Source organism: Phocoena sinus, chromosome 17 (genome assembly GCF_008692025.1).
Source record: "Phocoena sinus isolate mPhoSin1 chromosome 17, mPhoSin1.pri, whole genome shotgun sequence".
Lineage (NCBI taxonomy): Eukaryota > Metazoa > Chordata > Mammalia > Artiodactyla > Phocoenidae > Phocoena > Phocoena sinus.
The window spans coordinates 74,854,120-74,881,019 of NC_045779.1; the positions used below are offsets into that span (position 1 = coordinate 74,854,120).

Genomic DNA, 26,900 nt, shown 5'->3' on the forward strand with positions numbered 1-26,900 from the left:
CAAGGGATGAAACTCAAAACCCTGAATGCCTCTCTGCTTTCTCTTTCTCCACATCCCTTTGACTGCTCAGTAGACATCCCAAGGCTCTTCATACAATGGGACCATGGGCACAGCAGTCTCAGAATTGTCATCCTAGCACCCCAATAACCAGGAGGCTAGAGAGAGAAGACAGGTCCCTCCTTGGAGGTCCTTGTCCAGGGCCCAGGCATATACTGATTGCTTGAGCCCATCAAAGCCAGGCCTAGAGCTGGGAATCAATAGGCCACACCGCTGAGAGGATGGAAGAGGGACACTTCCCAAGGAAAATTAGGTCACTGTCGACAGAAAAAGGGAGTATAGAATCCAAAAAGTCAGCTGCTTCAAGACTGCCACTTACCATGCTAGAGCTTCATGCTGTTTGAGCCATTTGGTTGAACAACAAAAAACAGGCCTCTTCTTCCCCAGGGGAAATTAAAACTCAGGAATTTTAAATGTATTTCTGACTCTTCAAACTGCAAATGGAGGGCCTTTTTCATAATGGAGCAAAAACAATCATTTATCGTGAAAATGTTCATTAGATTTCAAGTTCTTGAATGAAAATAGCAGCTTTTCCATTGACTAGCGACCTCGGTCAATTCATTTAATGACTCTGGGTCTGTAAGGTTTCCACTTAATCTTTCTTTTTTTTTTTTAATTTATTTTTTGCATGTTGCCTAGTGGTACATTCTTTTTTTTTTTAACATCTTTATTGGAGTATAATTGCTTTACAATGTTGTGTTAGTTTCTGCTGTATAACAAAGTGAATCAGCTATATGTATACATATATCCCCATATCCCCTCCCTCTTGCATCTCCCTCCCACCCTCCCTATCCCACCCCTCTAGAGTGAAGTAAGTCGGAAAGAGAAAATTACTGTTATGCTAACACATATATATGGAATCTAAAAAAAAAAAAAAAGGTTATGAAGAACCTAGAGGCAAGACAGGAATAAAGATGCAGATGTAGAGAATGGACTTGAGGACACGGGAAGGGGGAAGGGTAAGCTGGGATGAAGTGAGAGAGTGACATGGACTTATATATACTACCAAATGTAAAACAGATAGCTAGTGGGAAGCAGCCGCACAGCACAGGGAGATCACCTCGGTGCTCTGTGTCACTTAATCTTTAAAGTTCCTTTTGGCCCTAAAACTCTGACGTATTTTGCACTTAAGTCTATTTTCTCTGGTTCCTATTTCAATGCCTTCAAGGCAATGATCTTTGGAGTCTTTTCTCAATGAAAGTGAACTAACCAGAAAGATTTAGATCACAATAGTTCCTCACAACTCCTGATGCAACTCTAAAATCCCAGGAAGGCTGGTTCATCCCTTTGGTTAGAAGCCCTTTGCCCAGACTCCTCAAATGCACAAGCCCAAGGAAGACTGACACCCAAAAACAGTAAAGGCTCCCAGGGGATGGGTTTCTCAGACTGTGCTCCAAGGTAAGAAAAGTCTAGTCTAGTAGGAAGGGCACTGGTCTAAGAACCTGGCATGCAGGTTCCCACGGTGACTTTGACACTGAACCTTCAGGGCTACAATTTTCTAGAGGCAATGTCTCCTTATCTATAGCACATGAGTGCTGTCCCTGATGGGTACCCGGCATTGGGTACTGGGCCACACGCTGAGAACGGAAAGGAGTCATAACAGCACGATCCCCACCTTCACTGAGTTCTAGGCCGCAGGGACCAAGAGACAAGTCAAGTGGTTTTCACAGGAATACGTGCATATCATGATGACTGCCACAAAGCAAAGCACCAGCACTCAGCCAGCTCAGGGGAGGCTTCCTGGGGGAAATGGACTTCAAGAAAAGTCCTTGGAAGCAACCTAAGTGCCCATCATCGGATGACTGGATAAAGAAGATTCGGCACATATATACAATGCAATATTACTCAGCCATAAAAAGAAACGAAATGGAGCTATTTGTAATGAGGTGGATAGACCTAGAGTCTGTCATACAGAGCGAAGGCAGAAAGAGAAAGACAAATACCGTATGCTAACACATACATATGAAATTTAAGAAGAGAAAAAAATGTCATGAAGAACCTAGGGGTAAGACAGGAATAAAGACACAGACCTACTGGAGAACGGACTTGAGGATATGGGGAGGGGGAAGGGTGAGCTGTGACAGGGCGAGAGAGAGGCATGGACATATACACACTAACAAACGTAAGGTAGATAGCTAGTGGGAAGCAGCCCATGGCACAGGGATATCCGCTCGGTGCTTTGTGACCGCCTGGAGGGGTGGGATAGGGTGGGAGGGAGGGAGATGCAAGAGGGAAGAGATGTGGGAACATATGTATATGTATAACTGATTCACTTTGTTATAAAGCAGAAACTAACACACCATTGTAAAGCAATTATACCCCAATAAAGATGTTAAAAAAAAAAAAAAAGAAAAAAGAAAAGTCCTAAAGGAGAAATAGGAGCAAGGAAGCAAAGGGGAGGACAGACAAAGGGAGATGCATAGTGTCCTACCTCTGGGTGCCTGCACACTAGTGGGAATGCTGGTGCACATGCAACGTGAATACATGGTAATAAGCAGTAAGAATTACCAAGAACGTTCAGATGAAATATGGGAAGATTTTGAGAAGCAAGGTCACTCTTACGTGGAAGATAAAAAGCTTGTGTAAATAGGAAAAGGAATGTGATGATCTGGTAATACAGTAGGACATAAACAAGGAAAAACAGAGGGGGTGGGCTAAGCACATCTGGTAGGTATCACAGAACAAGCAAAGGCAACTACTTCCTGAGGGAAACGGGAAATAGCCCAGGCTGAGCCAGGGCGTGTGTCAGGGGAAAACTTGAAAGGTTTTATTTCAAAGACCTTGAAGATAAAGCTTAGAAATGTCCAGCTACTGGATGCTTCCTACGCTGTATCAAAAAAAACCTCTCTCTAATTATCATACTAAGTGAAGTTAGAAAGAGAAAGACAAACACCATATGATACCACTTATATGTGGAATCTAAAATGTGACACAGATGAACTTAGCTACTAGACAGAAACAGACTCACAGACATAGAGGACAGACTTGTGGTTGTCAAGGGGGAGGAGGGGGTGGGGGAGGGATGGAGTGGGAGTTTGCGGTTAGCAGATGCAAACTAGTATATACAGAATGGATAAACAACAAGGTCTTACTGTATAGTACAGGTAACTATATTCAGAATCCTGTGATAAACCATATGGAAAAGAATATGAAAAAGAATATGTATGTGTATACGTACATATATACTGAATCACTATGCTGTATGACAGAAATCAACACAACATTGTAAATCAACTATACTTCAATTAAGAAAAAAAAAAATACTCTCTCTAAACGTTTGGTACTGTGGACTGAGACTCCCTCTTTCCAACACAGTCCCATCCTTGTTTCTTCTCTCAGTTCTCTGGCTTCCCTCCTCAGGCATCTTCATGAGCTTCTGTTCCTCTGCTCAGCCTAGGTGTTCATGGGGCCCCAGCCGTCCTTGGCTGCCTTCTCTTCAAAACCCACAGAACCTCCACGTGGAAACGTATCCCCAGTGCTGACATGAATCTCTGGGTATTTGCTGGTGACTCTGCATGAATGGACCTCAGCTTAAATCTTCCCTGGAAGCAGCCCTGAGTTTCCTGTGTGGAGGAAACAGAGGCACTGGGCACTTGTTTCAGTTTCAAAGACGTGGAACCAGGGATTGAACCCAGATAGACTGTAGATGCCGTTTTTGTGCTGTTCGATGGGTCTTCCATGTGTAAACACTCATTGAAACAATGGCATGAACATGTGGTTCACTGCCTCTTCTAAAAAAGGTTGAAAATATTTAAATAGTAAAATTGGGATGACGTGCAGTATCCTAAAAGCACATCCACGGGACACCGGCGGGGCAGCCCCTGAAGGTCTGATTTTGCTACTACAGTGTCCACGGGAGTGATGAGGGCTGCAATGTGAAGCGAGTGAGGCTGGGGAGGAGGCCGAGCCCAGGAAAGAAGACTGAGCCTGACCAGAGTGATGTCAGTGGGCTTGGAGAGGACCCGGAAGACCCGAGAAGGAGGAGAAAGTCCCAACTGATAGGACTTGAAATTTGATGCACCCCCTCCACACTGGAGGGGGTGCTGGTGGAGGGGTTCAAGGAGTAATTCTGGCCCATCTTGCAGGACCAGGTGGGTAGCAGGGCCATGTATCAACACTGCTGATTTATTCCTCCAGCTGATGCTCAGCAACAAGTCCTGTCCTTAGCACTGCGGGTGGAGTAGGGACCTGCCAGACCCTGGAGCCCGACTCACTGGGGTTGAATCCTTACTCCAAGACTCACTACCTGGGAGGCCTTGAGCCAGTCCATGAGCTCTGCATGCCTGAATTTCCTCTTCTGTACAATGGGACCTATTCCTGTAACTTATCACTTAGGGAAGGTGTGATAATAAAGTAAATCCATACACATAAATACGTAACATATTTGAAATATTCTATTTCGTGGCACATAGAAAACAGTGATGATTTACTGAAAGCATTATTATCAAATCTTAGAGGAGACACAGACAATAAATACACATGGAATAAAACTAGCTGAAGTGGTGCGAAGAAAAATAAAGCAGAATAAGAAATTGAGTTATAACAGGAAATCTGTTTTTTTTTTAATAACTGGGCAAGAAGCCTCTCTGAGGAGGTGACATCTGAGCAGAGACCTGACCTGGATTCACTGAGAAAACAAGCTAGGTGAAGATTGCAGAGGAATGACCAACTTCACAGTGGAAGGACCCCCTAAGTTCAGAAGCTCTGAGTTGGGAATGAGCTTGGTGATTCAAGGAAGAGTAAGAGTGATGGGGTAGAAGGGAGAAGATGCGTTTAAGTGGAAAGTCAAGGATCAGACCATACAGGGGCCAATCAGGACCTGCTAAGGACTCTGTACTTTGTTCGACGGTCTGCACGAAGCAGTATGATGCAGTAGTTAAGAGCCAGACCGCCTGAATGGGACCTCACCCCAGCCTCTTCCCGGATGTGCACATCAGCACCTTTATCTATAAAATGGGGATAATAATAGCACCTACCCTATGGAGCTGTGAGAAGTGAGAAAATTTAATATATGCAAAGAATATAGAACGGTGCCTGGTGTATATCGAGCACTCTGTATCATCATTAGAAGACTTTCAGTAGCGGTCCAACATAATCCAAATTATCTGTAAAAGGTACTACCCTGGCTTTTGTGTGAAGGTGATGCAGGTCAGCCTTTGGCAGTGGCGAACTAAAATGAGTTGAGTCCTGAGAGTGATGGAGAACGATCATTGCATTGGATATGGACTGAAAACTCCTCAGGCTGATGTGCAGCAACATGGATGGACCTAGAGACGATCACGCTAAGTGAAGTAAGTCAGACAGAGAAAGACAAACACCGTATGATATCGCTTGTATGTGGAATCTAAAATACGACACGAGTGAACTTATCTACGAAATAGATTCACAGACGTGGAGAACAGACTAGTGGTTGCCAAGGGGGAGGTGAGGTGGGGAAGGGATGGACTTGGAGTGTGGGATTAGCAGATGCAAACTATTATATACAGGATGGATAAACAAGGTCCTACTGCACAGCACAGGGAACTATAGTCAATATCCTGGCATAAACCATAATGGGAAAGAATCTGAAAAAGAATGTATATATATGTATAACTGAATCACTTTGCAGAACAGCAGGAATTAACAACAGTGTAAATCAACTATACTGCAGTAAAATAAATTTTTTAAAAAAATTCTCAGGCTGGATGGCTCTGTGCATCTATATTACCTTAAAGTTTCCCTGAGAATATGTGCGTGCTGGGTCATGTTAAGTAAAGTCTTTAAAAAGTCACTGTCTTGGGCTTCCCTGGTGGCGCAGTGGTTGAGAGTCCGCCTGCCGATGCAGGGGACGTGGGTTCGCGCCCCGGTCCGGGAAGATCCCACATGCCGCGGAGTGGCTGTGCCCGTGAGCCTTGGCCGCTGAGCCTGCGCGTCCGGAGCCTGTGCTCCGCAACGGGAGAGGCCACAACATTGAGAGGCCCGCGTACCACAAAAAAAAAAAAAAAATCACTGTCTACTTAAAGTGGATGTATTATTACAAAAAAAAAAAAAATTAATGGAATAAAAAGAAACAAAACTCTCATGCTTTTCTTTCAAGAACATTCTGAGTAAAAGGCCATGCTCTTCAGAGAGTATGTGTTTCCTCATAGCCTCTCCTTGGGATCTTCAGAATTAGCCACCAAGACAAAGTGGGAAATTCTGTTTCTGTAACTGTCCAAATACCCTACGGATATGTAAAGGTAAGATAGGAATTTTCTGTTAATTTTCCAGCATGAGCAGTTTTCACATAAATCCATCCTCGTATCTTGGGCTGTCCTTAGAAAGAAAGGGTTATTTGATAGATGCATGGAAAGCCAATCTGTGAGAAAGCCTGCTCCAGTAACCCCACTCTCCAGGACAACCCTACTCTGCTTTAAAATGGCTCGTGTTCAAATCATTGGGCAGCTGTCGGGGAATTTTGCTCTGAGTGAAGCCTCAAGTAATATTTTCCTCATTTTTTACTGGGCGCGCATAAATAGCACCATGAATCGAAGACACTCTATAAAAAGGCAAGAGCGAGACCTGATAGCGGTTTTGAAATGGCTCTGGCGCCCAGTGTGGGGAGTACAGAATCTCCATTAGCAGGACTTTTACCCTTAAATATGTTCCTCCTCCCTCCCAGAACCTCCCCAGAACCAGAGGTTCTGATACACCTGACTCTTCCTCTGTGTGCTCCCTTGAATTAAAAAAAAAAATCCACATGTAAATGGGGACGCAGACTCCCTCATTTTCCATGTGAGAATACTGGACAAGATAGACTTTATCATTCCTCACAGTGAAAAAAGAGCTTATGCCCAAGACAGGGTGAATATCCAGCAGAGTTTGGACCGAACAGGAGCGGCCCTCTGCAGTTTACGGCAGTTACTATTATCAGCCTCAGCCAGCTCAGAGGAAAATATTTCTTTTCATTTCATGACCGCACTGTTTTCCAGAGGCACTGGATAAAAAAACGCAACCTGTCAGCAGATCAGGAATAAAGACCCTCTGCCACATAGGACCATCCTCAGGGACCTGTCTTTTACATTACGGTGTTAAGACTTCAGAATCTCTTCCTGTAACTGTTAAGTCACTGAGGGGAGAAGACTAAATCATCCAATTATCCATCGTTAGCACCAGCTTATTAGCTGCAATTACAGAATTCCAAGGTTCTGCTCTGTGCGTCCGCATGTGAATTTCCTCTTTGGTATTTTATCCAGGCATATCTTAGAGTCTGACTTAGGAGGCATGGGAGGAGGGATCAAGAAACTGGCCGCTTGCTAGTCCCTAGGGTGTCCTGGGAGGGGAGGTCCTTGCACCACATTGGGAGAAACTCTGCTGTGGTTTGAGGGGGTCCTGAACATCTCCCCACCACTTCCTGGACACCTTCCGTGTTGTTTACGTCCAAATTCCACACAGCATGGGCCATTCTTAGATTCTCTGTGACCACCTTGGCCAAATCAGGAAGAAGTTAGCCTGCCTCTTTGGGATACTTTGCTTTTTTCTAAATAATCATCAGCTTTTTTTTTTTTTTTAACAACTATTTGACTGTTGAGAAGTCGAAACATCGCATCCTTCCCAACTGAAATGCTTCCCCCCAAAAACACCTGTTCGCTGAGCCTTCAAAAGCTTGCTCTTTTTTTATGGTATGGTATTCAGTCTCCCTCTTCCTTTCATTCTGGCTCAAGTTCTGCCCTCTGGTCTTGTATTCACTAAGGCAGTAAACAAGCCTGTGAAGCCAGCTGTGCCCCAGGTGCTCTGGCAGGCACCAGGGAGCCAGAACTGAAGAAAGCACATGACCAGCACTTTGGTGCTTAATGTAAGCATCAACTTCCACACTGAGGATTAATTTATATCCCTAAGTATATAATAATGATAACGATAATAATAATAACCATGATAATGTCTCTTCATTTTAAGAAAAACTAGAATGACTCTGCCTATATGAACACTCTCATACAATGTTCTTTTCATCGGCCGCTGTCTCGTACCACGCGAAAACCTCTGCTTGAAACCTCCAGCGATGGGAAGTTCACTGCTTCTGAAGACAACATCTGTAGCTGGGCATCTGGGGGCTCAAGAGCTCCAGAAACAGTGCCTGACACACCGGAGGCACCCGAGAAACATTTTCCCGAATGAGCAAAACCCATCAGGACTAACATTTCAGTTCATGCAAATTTCACCCAAGTCTGCTGACTCTGGCTGGTGTAATAGAACTTAAAAATAGCTGGGATTTATTGAGGGCTTAGGATGTCAGGCTCCCCTCTGCGTGCTTATGTGCATTAATATTTTAAATTCTTACAACCCTATGAAGAAGGTATTATTATTATTATTACTACTGTTGTTGTTATTGTTATCACTATTCCCATGTTACAGAGAAGGAAAATGAGGCACAGGGAGGTTAGAAACAAGCCCAAGGTCACCCAGAGTGACTGGGACTCAGCCACCTGGTTCTGGAGCCTGTGTGTAGTGCTCTAGAGATAAAGATTGTTCTCTCCCATCCGCAAGGGAAGCAGCTCTGATGTGTGTGTATCATCTCTGGCCTATGCTTCAGGGAGCCCGTGCTCTCCCTCGCCTTTTTCTCTAGGTGTGTTTCCCTGAAATGCGGTTCCCCAGGTGCAGCTTTGCCGTGCAGGTGCGCGCCGGTGGTGCTGCTGTCTGAGTGAAGAGCAGGCAGGGGGCCCAGGAGCCTTGCTCAGCGTGGAGGGAAGCACCAGGGCAGGTGTGCCGATGGCAGGGCAGCTGAGGCTGTGAAGACCCGGTGGCGGGACTCTGCTCACTTTCTGAGCACAGAGAGATTTGCACTGACGACCTGGACCTACAGTCGGGACACCTGGAGGTCAGGTGTGCTCACAGAAGACAGACTCAGGAAGACAGCAGTCGGGCCTTCGAGGGAAGGCTGTCCTGAGCCCTGGGCCCCCAGGGCCTCCCTCCTCCTGAGCCCTTGTCACTCACCCCGTGGTTCCCCACCCCAGTCCCTGAGCTCCAGGAGAGCAGGGTCAGCCATCAAGCTCTGTGTCAACTGTGCCTCATACACAGCCGGCTTTAGAATCTGGGATTTGATGCTGTGTAAGTATCTCCACAGAAAATGCATTAAATGCGGGATCGATTAGGGGACCATCCCTGAAAAATGTGGCAGGAGGGTGATCAAGGAGGTCACGCTTTGATGTGTAGGTGTACATGCAGGCTCCCAATGCGACAGGAAGTCCATTCACTACCCATATACAGTACATTAACTGATCCCCAAAACAGCCCTCAGGGTCATTTCTATAGGGATTAAACCCAAAGGCTACTGGCTCAGGGTCACAAGGAACCCAGGTGAACGCAGGTCTGGCTAACTTCACACCACACCTCATATATGATAATGAACGAACTGCAGTACCTCTTCTAGTGGTTTCTGGACACAGATGATGAACAGCACATCCAGAGAAGAGGACCTGTGTGCAGGTGATTTAGCACAGGTGTGCCCAGTGAGACCACCTGGGACGTGGGGACACAGGGCAGGGAAAGGAAGGAAGACAGGCAAGGGTGCATTTCAGCACAGGTCCCCAAGAAGGCAGCGCCAGCCTGATCCTGCAGGGGACTCTGGAGGGTGAGCTACATCTCAGTCTGTCCCATCGTGAGACGGGAGATGGGCTTCTGTATCCCTGCACTAATACTCACTGGTTCATGGCAGGGGTTGGGTGGGGAGGGGATGGGGGACGGTGGGCTTCCAACTCCCAGGCACGTTCAGATCTTGGGCAGAGCGCTTCTGGGAGCCTGGGGCGGTCCTCCAGGGAAAGTCCCAGGTGCAGGTACTGAGAGCAAAGGGGCAGGAGAAGCCCACAAATGGGGGAGGGGCACGTGCTGTGTGTGTACAGGTAGTGAAGAGGATATGCTCAGACAGGGAAGGAGCAATTCTGCCAGGGGCAAGGGATCGCCCTTGGAGAACCAGCATAAATCCTTTCTGCCAGCCTAGTGGGACTAGCGGGGTGAGAGGGTGAGGAAAGGAGGGATAGGCATGGAAAGCAAAAGCAGAGGCAGAGAGGCGTGAACCGTGGTACAAGAGACTGGAGAAAGCTTCCCAAAGAAGAACCTTGGAGGTCAAGCAGACTTTAAGACTTGATCTCAAGGACAAAGGATAGGCAACAATTCTGACTTGGACCCCCAGGGAGCTGGGTCACCGCACCAGCTGGCAGAGCAGATTCCCAGCTTGCACTGGGAGTCCAAGGTGAGGGGCCCTGGCTTCGGTGTTTCTCAGTTGACTGCTGCGAGGACCAGAGGGGAGAGCATCCTTCAAGCCTCGGCTCACCCAGGCACATCCTTCCTGACAGCCCTGAGCATCAGTCTCCTCTGGCCCCAGGTGGGCACTCAGAGCCTGGGAGCTGGAGTGTTTTACCTGTTTAACATTCTCCATGAAAACAAGCATATTTGATACGTAGGGGTACGTTAATGGACCCTGAAAAGAAGTTAGTTTGATTCATTTGAAGAATAAATGTCTCTCCCCACCCCTTAACACGGTGAAACGCATAAAAGCTTCTGCTTAATGGAAAGGGAAATTACCTCTCAAAACATGACTAAAACTAATCACGGCCATTTTTACACGTTCACAATTTACTGCTCATCCTTTCTCCTGCTTCGATGAGTGGTGACTAGCAGATGCCTGGGCCGAACCGCCTAGCACAGCCTCAATCGGTTTAGGCAGCACCCCTCCCCCTCCCCCTATTTTCCCTTAAGTGATCATCCCTCTAAGGGAAAATAATATTTTTTTTAACGTCTCCAGGTAGGAAGGACTGCACAATCTATTAAATAGCATCATTTTGGTGGAAGGAAATCGCCAAGGCTACGTATCCGTAACATTCATTCACAGATGCAGACATGCCAATTACCCGTAACCCTGAACTCCGAAGAGAGAAGAAAGCTGTGAGACCCACAAAATGTAAGCCTTTGAAGCAAACAGAATCACATTTTTTTTTTAATTTCTTTTTTTTTTTTTTGAGGTATGCGGGCCTCTCACTGTGGTGGCCTCTCCCGTTGCGGAGCACAGGCTCTGGACGCGCAGGCTCAGCAGCCATGGCCCACGGGCCCAGCCGCTCCGCGGCATGTGGGATCCTCCCAGACCGGGGCACGAACCCGTGTCCCCTGCATCGGCAGGCGGACTCTCAACCACTGCGCCACCAGGGAAGCCCTTAATTTCTTACTTCTGGTTTCTCTTCCTGGAATCCCTTGACCCTTATATTTTCATTGACCATCATTCACCTCTGTACCTCTTGGCACCCAGGACTTCGGCTTATAGGAGGAACTTGAAAAGGTTTGGAACAGCCCAGGGATATCCTGGTGTCAGTGAACAATTAGGGGATCACCTACAATTCATACTTTTCTATTTTGGGTGATGACCAAGACCCAGTGGCCTTCAGAGTCGTACTGACCACTGGCCCGAATCACCCACTCTTCCACATCTACAGAGAAGTAGCTCCCTTTATGCCTGGCACCAAGCGCCAGGAGCAGATGTGATGCACTGTTCCAGTTGGGGTACAGTCACCTGTTCACACACATGTCCCTTCTGTAATGTGGTCATCTTTCTAGAATGCCCAGGGGAGGACTGCTCTTACCTGGTACAAGCTCAGAGTCTGTCCTAGTCTATTTTACAAGCTATGTCGCTACCTCAGACAAGAAGGAACTATCCATTTACCACAGAAACCTGTCCCAAGTCACCTTTTTTAAAAGTACAGAAGAAAAGAAAACACCATAGTATACAGGTTATGGCTACATTTCACATGGGGAGTTACTATTTTTTCTTATTCACAGAATCAAATCATAAACACCTACCTCGGAAAACCCAACGCCAAAGTATTTCCCATCTAGAGAAGCAGAATCCAAGTCACCTACATGGTTGAAACACATTTCCATATCATATGGCTACCAGAGAACAGATATATCTAAAAAGAGAGAAAGACTGTATAATTCTGCCCCTTAATTTGTGCAGCAACGTCTTGTGCTTGAACAGCATTGGATTTATGTCTTCCTAGTGCTTTCATTTCATCTGGCTGTGCCTCTGAGACGAAATCAATCTGCTCCACATGGCACATCGTGGCCTCCAAACCTGGCCGCCAAGGTTTCTCTTCTCATTTTGTCTCCGTCCTTATCACCCGCCACGCCAGATCTCTCATCATCCCAGGAACACCCTTGCTCAGGTCCCAGGGACATCGGGGCCTGGTACCTCTGCCGAGAACATCCTTCCCTTCCTTGGCCTGCACGGCCAACTTCTGCTCACCCTTCCAGCTCTCACTGTCTCAGATGAGCTGTGTCAGCTTCCACCTCTACTGTATTTGTTAGTGTGACACTTCTGTCTCCCCAGGAAGACTGTGGGTGCCTCCAGAGCAGGAAGGAACCTTCTCATCCCCAGGGATGTGTTCCATGGGACCAGCCTGGGGCAGCTGCTACTAAGTAAACAACTACTGAATGCATAATAGCATCACTTACGCTTGCTAGTGGTTATTGTGGGCTTACCGTGTGCCAGGACCATTCTAGTCATTTCCTTGCATAACTCGTTCAAACCTTAACATAAACCTATGAGGTAGGGACCTCCTACCAGCCCCACTTTATAGGTGAAGAACCCAAAACACCAAATTGGCTAAAATAACTTTCCTAAATCCACATGGCTGAGAAGAGTCGGAAGCAGGATTTGAACGCAGAAATTTCTGAGTGTGTGTCCTGCACCACTCCTGAATTCTGCCTCTTTAGACAGAGAAAGCTTTTCCTATTTCTGTTTTAGAGATAAATGCAACCAAAATAACAAATTAAATGATTTGTCCCAATAGGATCACTCAACTAATAAGTGTCAACGACATCAAGTGTTTTGACTCCTTCTGGTGATTTCTCAATATATCAGTACTCGACTAAACATATATATATATTTTCTTTTCTACTGAGAACTACATGCAGGTAACGGGAAATATGTCTGGGTGACTGGATGTAAATGTGACTGCTGAAACATTCTCCCTTTGCTGTACATACAGAAGTTGCTCCATGAAGGGTTGGAGAATATTCCACTCCTGCCTTGAAGCTGGACTGGCCTTGCAATCGGCCTTGACCAATGGAATGTGGAGGACAGACCCTGTGCCATTTCCCAGTCTAGCCCTTAAGAGACCTGGAATCTTCCATTTTCTTTCCCTTGGTGACCTGAGCTACCATAGAAGAAGTTGGACACCCAGCTGGAGACAGCTGGACCATTCCCTTAGGCAGTTCAGCCACCTCAACTGAGAGATCAGATGTGTGTGAAGACACGTCTGATGTTATGATCGTGGGTAATCTGTCCTCCACTGAGATCCCAGCTGAAAGCAGTGTACAAATGACCTGGCTGAGCCCAGCCAACTCAAAACATCAAGAATAAATTGTTGTTTTGAACCACTAAGCTTCGGAGTGCTTTGTAATGAGGCAACGTCTAACTGAAAACACTAAAATTGGAAAATTCACCTTGAGGAAGAAATCGCAAACACTATCTATTCCTCACCCATGGAGCCATCCCTACTGTAATTACTGCTGACCTCCATATGGGCCTTCTGTTCTAAATATCATACTCATGTAAACTCAAGGGCCTACCAAGTGGTCCACAATTATCCCCATGTCAAACTAGACCAAAGAAGAAAATAGCCTTTTTTTCCCCAAACTGCATTTCATTTTTCTTTTTTTTTGTCTCTGTGCAGCTCCAGCAGGAGTCCTCCTTTCCCCAAGCTGCTTGCTGGGCTCTGCCGGCTGTTGGACGCCCAGCAGTCCTCTGATCCTCACAGCTGGGCCTCTCAGCTCCAAGAGACAGCTCAGCCAGAGACAGGGACTGAGCTCTTGAGCTACACAGTCACGAGAAGAAGCAGAGTCCTTTGTCGGGGACCTGGGGATGGCATCCATCAAGTCAGCTAAGCATTAATCCCACTTGACTTCCAGGTCCAGCCTTGTCCCTGAGACCAGAACCCAGCTTCAAACCCCTGATCAGGTGACCACTCACACGTCAGACTGATTGGACACTTACTTTGTGCCAGTTCCTAACCTGGGACATTTACCTTAATAATCTCTGTAAAATATAAAACGCCCTTTTCATTTATAATCTCCAAGATGTACAACCATATAAAATCTATGGGATGCAGCAAAAGCAGTTCTTAGAGGAACGTTCATAGCAATACAAGCCTTCTTTAAGAAACAAGAAGAATCTCAAATAAACAACCTAACCCTCCACCTAAAAGAATTAGAAAAAGAAGAACAAACAAAACCTAAAGTCAGCAGAAGGAAGGAGATAATAAAGATCAGGGAGGAAATAAATAGAGATTTAAAAAACAGTAGAAAAAGAATCGGTAAAACCAAGAACTGGTTCTTTGAAAGAGTAAACAAAATTGACAAACCTCTGGCCAGGCTCACCAAGAAGAAAAGAGAGAGGACCCAAATAAACAAAATTAGAGCTATAATGTCTAAGACAAAGCCCTACAGAGGATGGATATTTATCCTCATGTTTCAGGTGAGGAAATGAAGCTCAAGTTGTTAACGCCTGGGATCACATGACTAGTTCCTGCAAGATTTGGGTTCAAATCTTCTACTTTCTCATTCACTTCCATGAACTTTCTTCTGGCAGAAGCTGGGTTGGGGAAGGAGCACGACACAGGTGGTAGCACAGTGGGGGAACTGCAGGCGTCCTGAATACACATAGGAGAGGGAGTGACCACCAGTCTTAGATGCCTGATTTATTTCCTGGAGAGAGGAGGAGAGTGAAGGGTGGAAGAGAAGGACCTCCCTGGAAATGTGGAGCCTTGACTACTACTTAATGCTTAACTCTTTCCAGAGTCAGGGGAGGAGCCAGTGGTCTCCAGCAGTGGTCTCCAGTATCTTTCTCTTTCTGTATCACAGGCTTGAGTCAACCTGTTGCCCATAAAACCATCAGCCTCCCCTGATTGTCCCTTACATGGTCCAAGTAGCCTACTCTGCCCCGAATCTCCCACTCCGAGATAAACAGGTCACCACATCTACACTCCCACTTTGTGGTTATTCAACTGCAAGCAGTTTTACTCACCATAATATCACTGTCAACAATGGGTTGGTCTAATTGCCAGGGCAACTCCAGATGAATTTTTGGAAGCGTAGCTATGACTGGAACTCTTACTCTCCTGGATATGATTTCTATAATATTCTTGGCTACCTTGTACAGTGAAAGTTAAGCAGTTTTCACCTAGTTCTGTCTTTTTATCTCCATACTTCCGCTTCCATCCCGAAGTGTTTCTTCTTCTTCAGGTCTGGCTGATCTATACATTCTCCCCAATTTACTAATGAAAATATTTCTGTTAGAATATAACCTTGACGCCTAGCCTTATTTTTTATGTAATAAGCTCTATATTTCGGACTCAACACTATTACACTGAAACTGCTGGGAGCCCTGGATACCTACTAATACTCCAGCTTCTCCAAGGTTAGAACCTGGATTGTTCTTGGCAATCCTTCTTCCCTAGGAGTGTTGCATTGACTCCTTGCTGTGCACAGAAAGTGCTACCACACCTGCCTGCTGACTCAGTCCCCTATACCTAGATGATATCAAATTCTCTTCAACAACAGGTTTCTTCTTACCTATCTGCTGGATGCCATTTCCCTTCCTCTTCCTCCCTGACTTGACGTTAGCCAACCTCCACAGCCAGGTTTATCCTCAGATGCCAGCTGCTCCTGGGAGAGTGTTTGTTTGTTTTTTCCTTCATCCAGGTCCCCCTTGCAATAACGTACACACATGGTCAAGGCAACAGTGGGTCTCCATTTCCAAAACCCACTCATTCAGCATTCAACAATGATTTACTGAGTGCCTTTATGTATCTAGCACTCTGCTAAGCCCTGGCTTACAGTGATAAATGAAGGCTTACCAGCGGGGAACAAGTGCCCCACTGCCATCCTCCTGCTTACCTGTCTGCCCAAGGATGGAGGCACTCAGTCTGTGGGGGATCCTTGAGGACACCTTCAAGGTCACTCGGATCTGATAATACCTAAGCAAAGAACAAAGGACAGGCTTCTGAATATCAGATTTCTTATTGTTGGCTGCTGTTAAAAATACCTAGACTTAATCCTAAAGATTGTAGGGAACCAGGAAAGTTTCTGGACGACATGCATGATCATCTAGCATCAAAGAGAGATTTATTTTGTTAGCATAGTGGGAAAGGGATGGGATGGGCCAAGCTGAAGACACCTGAGATCGTAGGAAACACATAAGAGGTTGGTAGTGATGGAAATAGGAAAAAGGAAAAGATAGGTCATATGGCACAGGTACATTAGGGGTGTGATTTTTCTTCAGTCAAAAAAGTCCATTTTACAGAAAAATAGGAAGTTTAATGCATGGTGAACAATCCATACACAAACTGAATTGCTATCAGGTTGCAACACAGACAAACATTTCCTTTAGAAACACGGCAGCTGAACTGCTAATCCTGGGGATATTGACAAACATTTTTACCAGTGTAGTTCTGTGCCTTTGTTTTTATTATGTCACCCGCATTTCCAGATTCGGTCATTTCAGAATATCGTGCAGGTTCTCACACCGTCAGCAAACTCTCTCATCTGTCTTCTTTTGCCACATGTGCAGAAGCACTTTTTGAAGTTCTGTGCTTTGCAATCAATGATCCTTTTGTTTGCAAGCACTTGGGAACATTTCTGGCCTCATAATTGTTCTCCCCTTCCACTGATTTCAAAGCCATTGTGTAATAGAACGTGAATAAAACCAAGTGAAATAGAAGTAAAATAGACCATGAACACATCAGTCTCTCATGGCTCATTGAACTCACAGCTGGGAGCTATTTTGCTATGGACTCTGTTGCACTGTGAATACACTTGGAGAATGTTTCTGTTGACATGTCTATGTGTATATGGTGATCCAAGGAGATGTAGAGCAAAGACCACTGGCACTGCACTTATGTAGCTTGGGTGACATCATTTGAGAGCTGTGTAACTTTGAGTACATCACACAACTTCTCTGAACTTGTATCTGTAGAATGAGGATTTAAAAAAAAAAGAAAAGAAAAGAAAAGAAGAAAAAGGTACTTGTCATGACTTCTGCTTCCAGGAAAAATAGAGTAGACATGCTTTTTTCTATCCCCACTAAGTACAGCTAAAAACTCTAGACAGTATATAGAAAACAAACAAAAGAAGATTCTTAAAGGTGAAAAAGAAAGCAAACAGTCAAGGGACCTCGAGGTCCAAGTAAAGACATGATGGTGAGTTTTCTGCATTTTCTCTTTTGCCTCATATACCACATATACCTCTCCCTGTAGCTCACCTTTTAATCCCCTCTGTAACACATTTTACAGAAGTTTTTAATCTTGACGAAGTTGAATTTATCCATTTTTTTTTATGGATCACGCTTCCAGTTTAAAAAAACTCTCTGCTTAGCTCTGGATCCCAAAGCTTGCCTCTATTTTTTTTTCCCTAAAATTTTTATATTTTATTTAAGTCTGTGATTGACTCTGAGTGAACTTTTATATGAGGACTGAGATTTAAGTTGAATTTTTGTTTTGTTTTCTTTTGGCCTGTGGATGTCCAGTTGCTTCAGGACCGTTTATTGGAAAGGCTTTATAGAATTGCTTTTGAAACTTTGTCAAAGATCTCTTGGGGATATCTGTGCCTTTGTGACTGCTATGTCGAGGTAGAGATCCAGGCTCCCCAGAGGGCCTCCACGTAAACCAGGCTAGGTGGAGTTCTCGTCACTACCCACTAGTAGTGAAAATCTAGCTCCCTACTGGAGACCTGCTCTTGCCAGGTGGGGGAAAGGTGTGGCTTGTTACAGCTTAGCAGTGGTGAACATCTAGGCTCCCACTTGGCCTTTGCTGGTGTGGGTGGAGGTGAAGCCACTGTTTTTCCTGTGTTGCTTGGCTAGGGTAGAACTACTATTGTCAAAAATTTTCTGTCTTGCTAGGCTGCTTCTTTCCTGGTCCTTTCCCTACAGAAAGCAGGCTTTTTGGTTGGAGCTTATTTTTGGTATTTAAAATGGCCTCTGAGTGTAGAGGTAAAGTCCTGTCTAATGTGTTCCGAAAAGCAAGAAGGCTGTGATGTGCCTCACACAGAAAACAGTGTGTTAGACAGGCTTTGTTCTGGTATGAGTTACACTGCTGTCAGTCATGAGTTCAGTGTTAACGAACCAGAGCCAGATGAATATATATATATATATATATATATATATATATATATATGCGTTTAAACAGAAACACACCTAAAACAGGCTTATGTATTGACCAATGGATGAAAATGTGACCGGAGGTTCCCAGGAACATAACGTATTTGTGCCCTTGTGACTGCTGTGTGGAGGGTAGAGATCCAGGCTCCCCACATAAGGGAACAATTCACATAAGCTGAACATTTACCACCATCATGAAATTTACAGGGGAAACACAATAACAAATAACCATGGACAGCGTCATCTGTGAGAGGGAGGCCGAGGCAGAGGAGAAGGTCCCTGCACTGCCTATCGGAGATAGCTGCTACTTAGCAGTAGCTAACTACCACTGTGCAGAAATGTTGGCTATGCAATGCTAGCTCTTTCCGTTTTTCAAGGGAAGACAGAAATTCGGATTTTCTTGGTTCCTAAATCAATGATAATGACAAGAGCAACAGCAAAGACAATTAGCAGCAGCGACCATGGCCAGGGCGTTAACAATAAAGCACTGTGTTGACAAGATAAAGCACATTTTCAGGCTAAATCTCCATGGGCCAATAATTGGCCAACTCTAATTTATATAAATACAAGATGTCGCTTTTAGTGTTTCCATAATAAAAGACCAGTGCATTTCAATAATTTCATCATCAAAGGAAGAGGCACAAATTGTACCACCAGCAGTTGTAATATTCTAATGGCTTTTCCTCTCCGAACATAAAATAGGTCATTCGTTGCCAGAGGCTATGTATCACTTTTCTATCAGACTGTGCTGGAAGCAGTTGCAGGTACGCTCAAGATTTATTAAGCATCTCTGAGCTAGGATCTGTTCTAGGAGCTTCCATGTATGCCATCTTGTTTGACCCTCCATAAGGCCTTTGTAAAAGAAAACATCATCTCAAGTGTCAACCAAAGAAGACATTGAGTCATTGGAGGTATTTAACTACTTAGCTAAAGTAGTTAACGAGGTTCTAACTCCAGAAATAATACTAATTTGGTTTTGCCTGTTACATCTCATAGGAATCACATTTTGTTGCAGAATTATAACACTTTTATAACCAACTCCAGAGCACTGTCTGAATTCTTCCTCTTTAATAAAAGCACTGGTGCTACTGAACCTTATTTCAAAGAACTAGTCATCTTGCACTTCAGATGCTTTACAGGCTTATGTTGAAAGAAGTAAGTTTCAATTAGGTTGGTCCATTTGGCTTCTGGCTTGATTACACAGAATATTTAAACCCCTTTAGCAATTCTCTTTTGTCTGACATGAAGGTCCCGCCAGGTCATAAATTCACAAACCATGTCATATATGATATACATGATACTGTTTGATCCCTTCAGAAAATCTGTGATGCACTTACCATGACTTCCATCTTTAAATTAGAAAACTAACCCTAGAGATGAAGGAATTTGTCCGAGTTCACATATTTGGTAAAGAATGTTAGCGCATCTCCTAGAATAACCTTATTGCTTCAAATAGATAACCTTTAACCACCTTAAAGCCACCTTTTTCCAGCTGTGGTGACTCAAGGAAGACACCATGAAGAAGGGAGCAGTTGGCTCCAATCCTTGGAGAACGAACAAGTGGTAGGAGAATATGGGGGATGAGTACCAGTCAGAAGGAACGGAGAAGTTAAGACCAGGAAGTGGAAAACTTCAGACAATGTGCTGGTATGCTTGAAGAGTCTAGATTTCCACAGAACCCCTTTTGGGAAGTGATAATAAAATAGTCATCCTCTATTGGCTTCCATCCACTGAACCATGCCCTTTACCTAATGTGGCAGGTAGACTAATGTCCCTTCCAAAGACATCTACATCCTAACCTTCAGAAGCTGTGAAACAAGAATTAAGGTTGCAGATGGAATTACAGTTGCTAATCAACAAAAAAAGTATTTTAAGTACAATGAGAGCTGTACTTTTCTACACTGTTGGTAGAAATGAAAAATCACGACAGCCTTTCCGGAAAGCAATTTGGCAAGAATCTCAAATATGTTTATTTTCCTTGACCCAATAGCTCTATCCTAGGAAGCTAACTTTAAAAGTGTGTGTGTGTGTGTGTGTGATTTTATAATAATGAAAAATCAGAACAACAAAGAAAGATTAAATAAATGGTTGTACACTCATATGATGGCAAAGCCTGGTGCCTCAACCTTCATAAGCTCACCTCAATTTCCCCATCACCTTTTTATCCCCAGAAGCCCAACCACTCATTCTGATCACTAATGTATTTCCCCCTGTTTTCTCAAAAACACAGTGAGAACGAGAATGATACTTTTCGCTTCTGTGTCCCTTAGAGCTCTTACTAAGGGCACTGTGCTAAGGACAGAAAAGCATCTCATCAACATCAGTTCTCAGTGGACTACAGAGATATCCATCACCACCAGCTGCTGAAGGAGAAGCCACACCCTATTCATCTTTGTATTTCCTGCAACTAACATGGTGCTGACACACAGCTGACATTCATTTAGTGCCAGAGGAAAGTATGAATGAATGAAAATTCCAATACGAGGAATTCCGTCAAACCACAGGTATATACAGTCCAATCCCAACATCTAAAACTGTGTGACTCAGGATCCACGAGCAATTCTTTTAATACTAATAAAACTAGAAATCCTATTCTATAACGGGAATACAGAGATCTATGGCATTTTGTCATAACCACTTTTATATCAGACATATTATGAAACCACCACTCTGGGACCCAGGGACATTTGACATGACCTAAAATACAAATCACTGTGTTTGCGGAAAGGTCAACACAGAGTCTGGAGTCAAAACGCCTAGGATCCAGAGCCCAGCAGGCAAATGGAGACAGTAACTTTCCTTCTCTGAGCCCCTTTCCTCATGGGTGATGACACCTGTAATGACCTCACAGAACTGTCATGAGGTATGTACAGGGCAGTGCATGGAAAGCCCTGGGTATGATTCTCAACCTCCATATTCCATTAAAGATAAAATACTGGTGTATGATGTGTGTGAAGTAGACATCCTCTCCCAAACACCATCCCTATCTATCCTCCAACCTCACAGCTGGGGTGAAACTGGGGGAAAGGTGAGGGTCTGGGTGGGACAAGGTTCAGAGATGCCTGGGACACATACTGCATGATAATACAAAGTGGCGGACACAAGATGTAGTGCTCTACTATGATATGGCTTTGCCCATATGGCTGGAAAACATCATCTTTCTTTGAGTCTTCAGGGGCAATATAGCACAGTGGTTAAGAATGTGAGTTCTTAAACTCTGCCTGTTAATGGCTGTGTGACCCAACCTGAAAGTGGAAGACCCACTGATTTGGGGGTGAAACTCTCTGGCCTAGCAGGGAAACAAAGGAAGTCTTGCCAATAAGAGAGGCTTGATGCTCCAAAAAGTTAACAACAGTAAAAAAATAAAGACCCAGGAAATGACCAATATATTTTCACTACACACTCATAGACTGACTCATCTGTTCTCACAGTATCCACCCACCACGACAGGACTACAATCCATTTGTTGGAATTTACTGGCTTCGGTAGCAAACAATGAGATACTTTTTCAAGAAAAGTCCCCTTTAATATTTTAGCAAAATTTGTCTGGATACTTTAACAGCATCAAAACAACGATTATAATAATTGAGTCAGACTCCACTGACGTTTACTCTGAGCACCCTCCTCATTCCCGTATCCCCAGCTCCCTGCTGATCCAGAAGGGTCTGGGTGGTAATCATACTGTGAACTGTCTGCTAAGCATCCATAATTCCCTCCTTCCTTACAATAAAAAATAACAGACTTTGTCAGGGAAAGCAGTGTGCACTCAAGAATACTCTCCCAGGGGCTTCCCTGGTGGCGCGGCGGTTGAGAGTCCACCCGCTGATGCAGGGGACGCGGGTTTGTGCCCCGGTCTGGGAAGATCCCACATTGCCGCGGAGCGGCTGGGCCCGTGAGCCATGGCCGCTGAGCCTGCGTGTCCGGAGCCTGTGCTCCGCAGCGGGAGAGGCCACAACAGTGGAGAGGTCCACGTACAGCAAAAAAAAAAAAAAAAAAAAAACTCTCCCTCTGGAGTCCCTTGCAGCCAGGAGAGATCTTAAGATCCTCTCCTGGTTATGGCGAGAAAAGCATACCCTGTCAGATGGAGCAAAGCAGAAAGCTTTTGGAAGAAGCAGCCTCAGGTGTATGGACCTTTTGGGTTGTGTGTCCCTTCTCTGACTTGGCACAGACAGAAAACAGGAGTGGATGTTAAAGCAGCCACCTTTCAGCTGTGGGGACGAAAGCCATGTGGAAAGGATGGTTGATCAGAAACACAGAAGTCTGCATCCCTGGTGGCATCAGTGGCACAGTGATGCTGTCTGCGTCTGGATTTCTTGTGACACCCTGTGGGTATTTAAGTCAGGGTCGGTCACATGTCTGAAGCCAAACACAATCTTTCCTGATGGAATCTGATTCCAGACCGTCCCTGGGGCCATATTTTCTATGGGGAAAAACTCAGAAGACGTGACAGAGGCAATCTGACTTCTCTCCCTGACTTTCTCTTGGCAGTGGAGAGCTTAGCTTTACCATGCATTAAGCCATTAAAATCTAAGATTCCAGGTTGGACTTTTTAGTAGAAACAAAGCAGACAGTTTTGGTCCACCAGAGTTTAAAGCTACTTCCTGGAGGAAGAGGGATCTCTTTGTGTAGCTGAACCTAACTCACTGTCATTCTCCAACAGAGTGTGTGGACAACAGACCACATACACACACACACACACACACACACAAACACTAATGGCAAAACTGAGTTGTGGTTACTTAATATACGTGTTCAATCAAACTTTTTTTTTAATATAATAGTGTTTATTTATTTTTACTTGTTGACAGTTTGCTTTATTTATTTATTTATGGCTGTGCTGGGTCTTTGTTTCCGTGCGAGGGCTTTCTCTAGTTGTGGCAAGCGGGGGCCACTCTTCATCACGGTGCGCGGGCCTCTCACTATCGTGGCCTCTCTTGTTGCGGAGCACAGACTCCAGACGCGCAGGCTCAGTAATTGTGGCTCACGGGCCCAGTTGCTCCGCGGCACGTGGGATCTTCCCAGACCAGGGCTCGAACCCGTGTCCCCTGCATTGGCAGGCAGGACTCTCAACCACTGCGCCACCAGGGGAAGCCCTCAAACTGTTTTTAAATCAAATGTCTACAGAAACCCATTTACAGAGTTATTGCATGTTTAAGTGGCACATCCCCTACCAGGCAGTGGTGTGTCAATACTGCAAAACTTCAGGTTCTTTGCCTTCAAGTTGGTAGCTTGAAATTGGCCATGATGGGTATATATGCGTCAGGGAAATTGGCCAGTGTTTCGACTCTTTTTTTCCTTTGGAGCCAGTTTTAAACATGCATCAGTGCACCACTGCTGCCCCCTCCTCTTGGTACCATCACCACTCCATTCTTTTAAAGAAAGGGAATCTGAAACCTGAACAGAGTAAAGAAGCGGGCACTTTGGGAAAATTCCAAGAAAGTCACCGTTGGGTGGGACTCAAACTGCCGAGGCTTCTGGAAAAATCTATCTTAGTGCTCAGAGACACCTCAGTGAATAAAGCTATACCAGTTAGGTTCCTGGGATAATTCTCCTACGAGCTGGAAGAAGAATGACCTTCACAAGATGGGTGCCCTTTGAATACAGACTTGCAAGTCAGAACGAAATATCTATAATTCCTCCCCTATTTTCACCTCTTCTTATTCACATTAAAAACCAAACTACAGCCACGGATAACGATGTTTTTTGTGTGACTGAAGACAATTTAAACTCTCTGAACTTCAGTTTTCTCATTTGCAAAGGGGCTATCAGGTCCCTTCCAGAGTTGATATCGAAAGAAATAAAAGCCAAGGTGCAGAGCAACAGTGGACTGCCGTAAATCACGGGTATTATTTTTGCTATTGTTATTTTTACGTATCAACCCAACTAGGCTCACAAACAAACGTTCCTGTTCATAAAAGCAGGCCACTTAAGGAACTCGAAGCCGCAACGCAAGTAGCCTAGTTGGAAGTGCTATCTATCAAAAACGAGGTTGCAGAGCTGCTGGAACACTGAAACAAACGTGCTTCCCCATCCTGGCATCTCCCGCTGCTGTTTTCATTCACACTGGCCGCTGGACCTGTTGTTCCTACCTAACGAGTCAACCCACGTGGGGGTTCTAATGTGCATGAGTGGCCATGTGTCGGTGTTGCCAGCGCCAGTCTCTATGTCACCCAGAAAAGCACCATCTGCAGGTAAAATGAAGGTTCCCTCTCGAGAGCCAACGTGGGACGGGATGTCATCAAAGATGCCTGGCGCCGGTGCGTACTCGACGGGTGCAGGTTCTCTTTTGGACTGTAGGCAGCATTTTCTTTTCTTCACATTTGTGTCGCGTGGATTAAATGACGTTGGGTGGAAGCAAGCTTCTCACACAGCTTTAAATGACATGGGTGATTTAGAACCGCAGACCAGAAAATGTGCTGTGCAGTATCACACTGGGCCGAGGGTATCTGCAGAGAGACTTTTTCTAATGGGTAAGACCTGATCCAGCAACGAGGTCCAGGATGTCAGAGGCTGGGGGCAGGGTTGGGGAGCAAACGCAACTCACAGGTCTTTTGTGTACAGGGACCAGAGGCACGGAACGAAAACACGTGGCGGAACCTCAGAGCTCTGGCTTGTACCTCACACAGACCAGGTGTTAAATACCGACTCACCTCTTACGAGGTGCGTGACCTTGAGCAATTCATTTGACCTCTCTGGGCTGTGGTTTCCTCATCTTAAAAATCAACGGTCATAAGGAACAAAGGGGGACCCTACAGGGAGAGCGCCTGGCACAGTGCATGAGACGCGGGAAGCACCAATTCCTTTTCAAACTATAATTGTAATTATTAAAATAGTGGCTTATCTAGATGTTGCCATTGGGAAGCAGACTCAGCAAGTCGGAAGGTGATCCCCAAGCCCACCAAGCTAGTTTGCAGAGTCCACACTAGAACACAAGACTACTCACTTTGGTTCATTTTCCAACCCGTCGTACCGATATATTTGGACATAATTTAATTCTAGGATATATGTTGGTATTAAGTGATAATATCTTATATACATAGATGAGCAAATTATCTTATCGTTGCTTTGGATACTCCATAAATATTAACAGTAACAACCACAATATCAGAGCGAGAATAAAGGAAGCCACCCGTTCTTACAAGCCAAGCTGAGTCAGGCACCGTACCAGGCGTTTTCCATACAATGTCACGTTCTACCTGGACAGTACTCAGAAATGATCATTATCTCCTCCACTATTCCTTTAAGGAAACTGAAGCTCAAAAAACTGAAACTATATGCTCATACACTTACAGCTTATAACTAGTATTAGGATGCAAGCTCACGGCTCTATAACTCCAAAGATAAAATATATACATATATTCTTCCAGTTAAGGTCAACTCATATATATATACTGGTCACCAGCAAATGTAAGTGCGGCCCAGTGATGACTCATAATAGCATGAAGAGCGCAAACATGAAAAGCCATGCCAGTGATGATAATGGAAAAAGCCGTTGCAAGTTTTCTGTACACTTTAATCATATTCTTCCTACTCACTTATGGTCAATTGACCAAAGCCAGGTACAAGGCATCAAGATAGGGGCTGAGGACCCAGAGATGGATGATAAAACAGCCCCTGTCCTCGAGGAGCTTACAGTCTAGCAGAGATGAAAGCCGATGTCGCAAACAATCATTCTCATCATAAGGGGGCTCTCAGAGTTTTCGAGAGGATGAGGTAAAGGGCAAGGTTAGCTCAGGTTGGGAGATGTTGCTTTCAGTAGGATGCAGGGGTCCATCCAAGGCAGAAGTGAATTAAAACTGGTCCTTAAAAGGAGCACAGCATACAGGAGAGACCTCACATGTCAAGAAACAGAAGTGTGAGCTAAGAGTCAAGGCCAGTGAAGACAGCACAGTGGCTAGAGCAGAAGGCAGTATCTTGAATGTCACCCATTTTCAGCAGGTCCTCCTTATAATGCTGGTCTCCGGGTAACAAGGCTGGGCCCATGTTCCGTAGAATCACAGTGCGCGTCTTTGGTATTAGAGCGCAGCCTCTGACCCAGAGCATGACTGAGATCCTGGCAGACAGGGGTGCTCTATAATGGAATTGTGTTCATGTTGCATATGGCCGCACGTGAGCTCACCTGACCTCTTTAGGCTTTAACCCATTTCACAAGTTAGTATTGATGAAGCTTAGCGCCATCTCGGCTCACCCTTGAAGAATGGGTAGGTCTTGGCCATGCCGGGAAGATACAATGAAATGTTAAGGTGGAAGAGCGGCTTGGAGACCTGCAGAGGGGTGCTTCCTGGAGAGCGCGTATGGGAATAGTGGGGAGCTAAGTCTGGCTAGAATGCAGGACAGGGAATGAGGAACTACAAACAGATATTTCCGAAATAATTTACTCTAATATCTGCTACTATATAAACAGATAGCCCAAGATAGCCCTCCTCCACCACCCAGAGCGTGTAAGTGGCGTGGTTAAAGGTACCGACTGTGAAATCAAACAGAGCTTGGTTTAAGTCCCGCATTCATCACCTCCCAGCGGTGTGACCTTAGGAAAGTTATTTAACATTCCTGAGCTACCATTTCCTCTCTTGTAATGTGTAGATAAACAATTAGACCCAACTCATAGTGTTGCCTGAGGGTGACATAAAAAAAGTTTAGCACAGCACAAAATAAAGTCTTTAATAATTACCAGCTGAATTAATGT

The 26,900-nt window shown here is 44.9% G+C and overlaps 1 protein-coding gene across 1 annotated transcript in view; it reads right to left on the minus strand.

Moving 5' to 3' along the window:
• FAM135B (family with sequence similarity 135 member B) overlaps positions 1-26,900 on the minus strand; it is a 163,038-nt gene that overhangs the window by 110,136 nt on the left and 26,002 nt on the right. The window contains exon 2 of the mRNA XM_032610155.1: positions 15,958-16,037. Coding sequence (XP_032466046.1) covers positions 15,958-16,037 — 80 coding nt within the window. The remainder of the gene's footprint in view (positions 1-15,957; positions 16,038-26,900) is intronic.